This window comes from Epinephelus fuscoguttatus, linkage group LG20 (genome assembly GCF_011397635.1).
Source record: "Epinephelus fuscoguttatus linkage group LG20, E.fuscoguttatus.final_Chr_v1".
Classification (NCBI taxonomy): domain Eukaryota; kingdom Metazoa; phylum Chordata; class Actinopteri; order Perciformes; family Serranidae; genus Epinephelus; species Epinephelus fuscoguttatus.
In genome coordinates this window covers 22,599,806-22,607,992 of record NC_064771.1, presented here as the reverse complement: position 1 = coordinate 22,607,992, position 8,187 = coordinate 22,599,806, and the positions used below count along the sequence as shown (strand labels likewise).

Here is an 8,187-nt window from a genome sequence, read left to right as displayed (position 1 = left end):
AAGATCAGGTTTTGGCTTTAAATAACCAGTTTTGGTGGTGCAATTCCAGCTGGAAACACAGCATGGTCTCAGTAAAACAATCCCCTTCATGGCACTATCCCTGCAGGAAGCACAGGGATGTCGCAATAAAAAAACAGCTTTTTGTGGCCACTAGGAAATGCCGCAATGCCTAAAAAATAAGTGCCTTTCATGGCACTATCCCCGGTGGAAACACAGCGATGGGTTGCTAATTACTGCCTCACGTTTGGTGGCGAAAAAGCCGCTGAAACCGTAGCAAAGCCTCACTAAAAAACAATTTTTTTGTTGGACTTGAACAGTGGTCTGCAGCTTGCCAAGTGACTTCCCTGGGTGTTACACCATCTACCATCCCTTTCAAACCCGGTCTCACTACGAAGTCCTCGAAATTTGGTGCTTAGACAGTGACTTCCGGTGTCAGGCACCATCAAAAAAAGCCGGCCTTTAACGTCAACGTTACTGTTACAGTTTAACAGTGGCCAGCGGTTTCAGGGGCAAATATCGAGGGACAAGAACAAAAGTTAGGGTGGCGAAAGTCCAAGTAGGGTAGGCGGGAGGGGTCGTGGATGGGTCCAACAAACATCGACTTTTACCCAAAAGAGCGGTGTTTGTGTCCCGTAAGATTGTAAAGACAAACCCTGTTCTTTTTTCCTAAACCCAACCACGTGTGTTAGCTGCTGAAGGAAAAAAAACGTCAATTTGTGCTGTTGTACTGACATAGTGCATTTATTTTAAGAGACTGTATCTAAAAAATAAATTGCCTATGGAAACAGAAGTGTATTTTGAAAGAAGACAATGCATGTAACAGACAGAACTTGACACGGTGTCCCAGAACATCAACAATCAACACACTCAGGGTACCTTGCACATTGTATCTCGACGTGAAAAGTCTATGACCAAACATCCATATGTGATGACTGGGAGGGGTTGAGAATGTATTGCCCCTCCACCTCCCAATAACGAAGTCAGAGCATATACTACACTTTAGAAACGTTGATATGATAAGGATGAAACATACAAATGTAACGTATCTGTGGTTTCGGAAATGTAAAACACCAACATTTTCTACTGGCGACTCAATGGGGTCAACAGGCAACAGTTTGGTTAGAGATTTGTGTAAATCATGCGTGTAGCAGTGAATGTAGCTTTGAGCTGCTAGCCTGAAGCTGAAATGAGGAGTGGACTACAGAGGTCTGGTTGACTCACTTCTTTCTAAATCTACAGCCCTAGATTATTTTAATTTTCAAACTTCAGTCACAACTGACTCAAGTGACATCACTTGAGGCAACTTATCATTTCACACAGCTCCCTCTGGAGCCACAAAAAGCTTCATACAGCTTTTCTCATGTATCTCGTACTCCCCAAGACCTCTAAACAGACTTTAATGTCGAAGAGTGGTGATTTCTCTTGAAACCACCAACTCCCCATGAAGACTGCGACTAGACAGAAAGTTACAGATAATAATTGCTTCTAATCATATTCTATTTGTTTAATTATTTTACATGGATTTATTTGAGGGTTTAATCAATTGTTCTGTATCACATTTATATTAGATTATTCTGTTCAGTACAGCCTGAGGACGTACCCAAAACCCAAGACTGTGGGTGCATTAAATGAATTAAGTAACGAACATAATGATCAGATTTTTCTTTTATTAATTCAGTCATTGGTTTTGTCATGTAACATCCATCCATTCATCCATCCATCCTTGATGGCCACAAACAATCTGTTTGACTTGTTATATGAGCCAAAGCTGCCCTCATCACTGTAGTTCTTTTTAGTCTCAGTATATGGAAATAAGCACATTATGAAAGACTTTGACTTAATTACTATTATTACCTTTACTTCCAGTTACCTTTACATTTCACACTTTGTTGCATTTTAAGAAGTTGTTTTTTTTTCTTCTGAGACCAATAACACATTTAGTTCGACAAGGTCAGCAGCTAACTGATGCATTTATCACAACTTAATGTTCCCCAGATGAAATCTGCGATGTACTTTTCTTTAATAAAAATCTGTTGGGCACCATGCAGAGAAGATCCCCGAGCCCTGGGTTAGATGTGTGCATACTTCATTTACTTTCCTGTACTTCCTTTAGAAGTTGGGGATAAGATGATAGCGAGATAACATTTGCATTAGCAAGGTCATTTCCCAGTATAATCTTCTAATTATGGCCAACGTGTCCCTTTCAGTGGAAATGAAGAAGGATAAAGCATTTGGACTGTGCTGCTGCAGCATGGGAACAAGCCACCAAAGTTACTCAGGGGATGTTTGGTTTATGTAATAGTTTTATGATTATCATAATGGTGGATAAAGTAGCTGTATATGTATGCAGCTAAAGCACAGGTTTCACAAATCTAAGATAGTCAGCATCACCAGCTCTTCCTCTATTATTACTGTGGAGAAGGATCTGTGCTGAATTGTGGCCAAGCAGCACCACATGGGAACCTGTCAGATTCCAGATAAACCAGGCAGAGCTGAAACCAAAGCCTCCCAAACTAAAATCTCTGGCCACCCTGCGCTGAGAAACAGCTGACGTCAGCTGTCTCCCCAGACTGCCTGCTGCGATATGGCTCCTTTTCCTCTGGAAATAGATGAGAAACAAAGTTGGCATAGATGACGAGTGATAACGAGCGAAAACGAGTAGGGGAGTGTGCGGAGTGATGGATTTTAAAAATGACAGAGGAGAAGAGGATGGAGGATAGATAGAGTAGAGAGGGAGTAGTTGTTGACATGGGGGAAGCGTAGAGAGAATAGGGTTATGCTAATTTGAGCGGATGGGGAGATTAAATGGAGTCATATCAGGTCATGTGCCTTCCAGAGACGGGACCCTAATCCCCCTTGCTTGCTCCTTACAGCTCAACTTTACACACATACAGTAAACACACACACACACACTCTCACACAAATGCATGATCCTGTACTGTAGATTGTGTGCAGAGGATGGTGCAACATACATTTCAGGTGACAGGTGTGTAAATGCAGCTGATTTTTGTTTGCAAATGTCTTCAGAATTAAACATTTCCTTGAGTACTGCCCTTCAAACAGAGTGGTATGAGTGTGTGTGTTATAAAAGAGACAGAGAGCAAGTGAGGGAGTGAGTGGATGGAGGGTAGCGTATCGCAACTAGAGCGAAAAAAGTTCCCCCGAGCAGTTAATAAAAGATGATGCTGCAAAATGGATACCAGCTAGAGCTCCGACATGACATGAGAGAAAAGGATACGGCTGTTTTTCCTTCTTTTTTATTTTCCTTCCATGTGTTTTGTTGTGAAAGATTGATGCTGTTTTTGATGTTTTTCAGCGACCAGCAGTTATGAAACTTGCATGCATAATACACAAATGGCCACCGGGCATCAATATCTGAAAACACCCTACAGATAATCACTAAAATATTGTGTGGTATCTGCTCGACTGGGGGGATTTGCATAAGAGGAATGCAAGATGAGAGCAAATTAGATCAATAACAGGCAAAGAAAACTGCACCACTTTAAAGCATTACGACACAGTGTATAATACAGTATTTATATGTAGTATGTATATTTATGTATGTGCAGTAAGGTCACACCCTGACACTAGTTGCACCGAGAAGCCCTTCACAAGTCCTCATCAGCTTTATCATGCATTTATGATATAATAATACAGCCTTTCATTTACATAATTACCTGTTGCACCACAACACGACATTGTTTCACTGATGGATAATGGCAGCAGCTTGTCAACCTGTTCAAGGCCAGCCATGATTGTTTCAGACAACTGCCACTAAAAAGAAACTGGGACATGATGTACAGAGCTGCCTCTGAGAGGAAAAACCTTGCTCAACAGAGGAAAGAAAGATGTGCTTGCATTTTACTCGTGACACTCCCATGATGATATGCTGATTGCAGGTAGAATATATAGATTTCTGCTCATTCTTAAGGATGAAGTGGCATTTTGATATCCAGTGCCCAAGGCTGAATTTTAATAGACGCTCGATTTCCACTGTCTGCCTTGTTACTTCTCACGCCACAATTGTCCTGTTAAAGTCACATTATGTGCCTGGGTGAGAGGCAGGAAATAAAAATAGTAGTCAGCATCTTTGTTCTAAGTTGTTTCTATATTTAGCTCAGGGTGGTGGAAGACACATACTGCACACAGGCTGTTGATACAACAACAGAAACGGAGTGATTAAGAATAAACACAACATGCAGGGAAGGCTGATAAATAGTCTCTCACGCACACACAAAGGCAGGCGGGCAAGCAGAGAGGAGCTGTCCTTGGTGCTGAATCAGCCACCCGTGCTTGGCTGCTGGTGCTCTATGTAGACTGTTGTGTCTGTCTGGTTGCCTGTGGCTTTTGGCGATTGTGTTACACACCAACATTGTTGGTTTTTAATGTTTTACAGTGTGCTTTTAGCTACTGTTAGATTCATTTCAGCACCAAAAAGAGTAGTAACAGCTATATCCTTTGATTTACGCATAGGCTAAAGTGTCAGGGCCCCCACCTGGCCTTCACCTGCGAAATGTCACTCAAATTAACATGTACCATCCAGGAGGAGACTCAAAATGATCACAAAGAGATGGAAAAACACTGCAAAGAGATGCAAAGGAATTTCAAAGAGACAGAAAATAACTACGCAAATGGGCAAAACAACCACAGAGAGACTCAAAACAACAAAGAGGCACACAATGACCACAAAGAGACACAAAACAACCACAAGGAGACACAAAACGACAACAAAGAGATACAAAATAACAAAAACAAGTCAAAAATGATCTTGCACAGACACGAAATTGCCTCAGTAAGTCACAACATGACTAACAAAAGACACAAAACAGCCAAAAAACACAGAAAGAGCAACAAAACAACCACAAGGAGACACAAAATGACTACAAAAACACACAAAACAACCATGAGGAGACACAAGATGACAAATAAGAGATACAAAATAACAAAAACAAATCAGAAATGATCTTAAACAGACACAAAATTGCCTCAGTAACACACAAAATGACAAACAAAAGACACAAAACAACCAAATAACACAACATCATCACAAAGAGCCCAGGGGCCCATTGTATCATAATCTGTCCATTAATTTACTGTTAAGTGCCTTCCAGATTTAGATAGTACTTTCTTTTGCTAGTTGTTTGTTTTGTGAGAATTAAGTGGAACTGTTACCTCCGGTTGCAGCATTTAAGAGTTCTTTGTACTATTGTTTGCTTGCTTGCCGAGGATGAATAAACCAAAAATAACAAGTAAAGACAATGGATGTATTTGCTTGTATGCAATTAATTCATCAATTCATCATAAGATAAGATAAGATAAGATAAGACAAGACAAGACAAGATAACCCTGTTGTTAGTCCCATGGCAGAGAAATGTGCGTCGTTACAAAGGCAAAGGGAATATTGCAAAACAAGAAGCATCATTAAAAAAACCCAAAGCAAAATAATACGTAGCCTAAGCATCAGTTTAAAAGCACAAACAAAATACAAACCGTAGAAAAAAGCAAAATATACTAAATAGACAGGCTCACTGGCGAAATAAACATATGTACGATATAAATGTGAATCTTATTATTTATATACCTTAAATTAAAGATGTAAACATTTACAGAGCTGCATCACAAAAGTTACATACTGTACAAATCCATCTTCAATCTTGCACCGCCCACTTCTCCCGGCCTCATCACTTCTCAGCCAATCAGAACACGCTCCTCCCGCCCCTCTGGTGTATTTTGAGCCGTCTGGACCAATCAGAACGAGCCTCGCACTCCGTCACGGCGAAATCAAAGTTCTTGTAAGAGCGCGTGTGTGCCCCGGTGGATGAGAGAGGCTCGAGACATCGGAGAGAAGTGGACAAACCTAACGGCTGCGGGATACTGGATATTTTCTCCCGGTGAATTAATCATTGCTACTCGTTTCTGCGTTGATTTAGAGTCTTAAATTAGAGTTAAGAAGCATTTTTTCGACGGAATACCGTTTTACACCGGTGAAAGATGACCTGACAGTCGAAACTAGCTCTACCTCCTCGGACTGTAGCGATGTTTAAACCTGTACGTGCGTAGTTTCCCACCACCGCCACCGCCACCATTCCTCTGTCACCGTGGACTTATCAGTTTGTTTCGCTTTTGCTGTTAAGGAACATTTCTGAAACGAAATGACGGAAATCAGCGAGAAGGAGAATGAGCCACAAAACCGGGACCTTCACCGGCCACAGGCTACCGTGCCCAGCCAGCCTGAGTCAAAGGTAACAGCACACCTGTGTAATTACGGGATTTTTTTTATCCACTTTGAAACATACAGCAAGGGTAATGGCAGTTGGAATTAAAGCAAGGGTGTCTCGGAAGTTGTGGTGCTCATTTTTAAGTAATGTTTTACACCAAGTTTGATCCTTATTTCTATTTTGGACCCCTTTAACCGTTTGTTAGAGTGTGTTTTCTGGCTTACAGGGCTAATAGTGGCTGCAGGTGTTGCATAACAACTCTAAGCCGCTTTAAGTCTCCTAACTAGCCTGACTTTAAAGTTAGAACAGGGCAGAGATTACACCATAGTGTGCGTGCAGATTGTGTCTGATCTTTTTGTGGCATGTATTGTGAATGCACAAAATTTGCAAGAAAGAAAAGATCATGTTTTCTTGCAGGTTATTCAGTTAAAGTTGAATGAGATGCAGGTAGAGGCAGGCAAGAAAGGTGCTTTGAGACGGCGTTGCTGTTTGGCTTTAGTTTAAATTAAAGGCAGGCATCCAAAACAATAAATGCTAAGAGGTGCAGCGTTCAAGCAGAGGAGTTGTAGATCTCTTGATAAACCCAAGGGGTGGCAAACATGGTAGAGGCATAGACAAATTAACCTGCTCTGAGGCTGCTGGTCACCTCTGTTAACTTCACATTCCTCCCCTTCTCTATGCAATGTAAATTTTTTCATGTGCTTTCTCTGCTGGAATATTATCTGCCCCCAGATCTGCTGCAGGGGTAGTTTAACCCCTTCAATTATGTTACACACACCCATACTCTAATGGTGGATTTCTACTCTAAATGCACTTTTAAATTATTTCCAGAAATAAAATTGATTAGGATACTTTATGAAATATTGTTGGAGCCATGATGTAGTTTTTGCTTGTTTTTTTTCTATCCTTTAAACAAGGTAAATATAAGTGTACACATGCATTTATGAAACTGAACACAGGGTGAAGCATTATGTGAAGTGTATATAGGTAAGCTTCAGGTAATGGGAATCAGTTGTGTGGAACGGGAAGCAAACATTTTTTTTTTTTTTTTAAGATTTTTTTTTGAGCATTTTGCCTTTAATGGACAGGACAGGTAAGTGTGAAAGGGGGACAGAGAGAAGGGGGGTATGACATGCAGCAAAGGGCCACAGGCTGTACATGGGGCGCCTGCTCTACCACTAAGCTACTGACGCCCCAGCAAACAGTTTTGACTGTGTTATGGAAGCATGTCAAAAAGCAGGAAGTTTTGGCGTGTAGAACTGAATTTGCTGAATGTATGTAATGATTACATATGGACAGTGCTTTCGCTCTTCTGTATTGTGGTGAGCATGTGTAAATTGTATTTAGAATAAATGGATGGCCAAACCCAAAGAGATAACACACACTGGACATTGGGTTATTCTGAGTCCAGAACACGTGTCTGGAATAGGTTCACCCATTCGCCCCTCAATGGCTTGTTTTGGTAAAAGTCACTACATCTTATTTTATCTGTCCATTCTGATTAGGGTTGTAGTGATATACCATTTTTGAGGTATACCGTGATATAAAAGTTGACAGTTATCATACCGTGTACATTTTCTGATCTACGATATAGAAAGAAATGCAACTGGATGGAGAACCTCCCCTTTTATTTTAGTTATTTTCAATGGAGAGACTCTTTACACACACTGCAGTTAACAAAATGGTTTCAAGTTTCAGTTATAGTAATAAAACGTTTGTTCAACCAACAATAACCCACCATTTTCATTCCTTTAAGGGTCATTCTGATTGATAATAATATAAATTCTGTAATACTGTGATACCATGAAACTGCGATCTTTTTTGAGACGATTATATCGTGAAAATCTCATATTGTTGCAACCCAAATTCCAGTGGAGGAAGACTGTTAACATAGAAATCGCATAATTGAAAAAATCACAATAATAGTCTAAACAAATATTTTTTCAACAAAAGCATGAGTTAATTTATT

The 8,187-nt window shown here is 40.4% G+C and overlaps 1 protein-coding gene across 1 annotated transcript in view; it reads left to right on the top strand.

Moving 5' to 3' along the window:
• The first annotated feature begins 5,805 nt into the window (after window positions 1-5,805).
• LOC125881239 (SH3 and cysteine-rich domain-containing protein 2-like) overlaps window positions 5,806-8,187 on the top strand; it is a 47,148-nt gene continuing 44,766 nt past the window's right edge. The window contains exon 1 of the mRNA XM_049564319.1: window positions 5,806-6,242. Coding sequence (XP_049420276.1) covers window positions 6,153-6,242 — 90 coding nt within the window. The 5' untranslated portion in view covers window positions 5,806-6,152. The remainder of the gene's footprint in view (window positions 6,243-8,187) is intronic.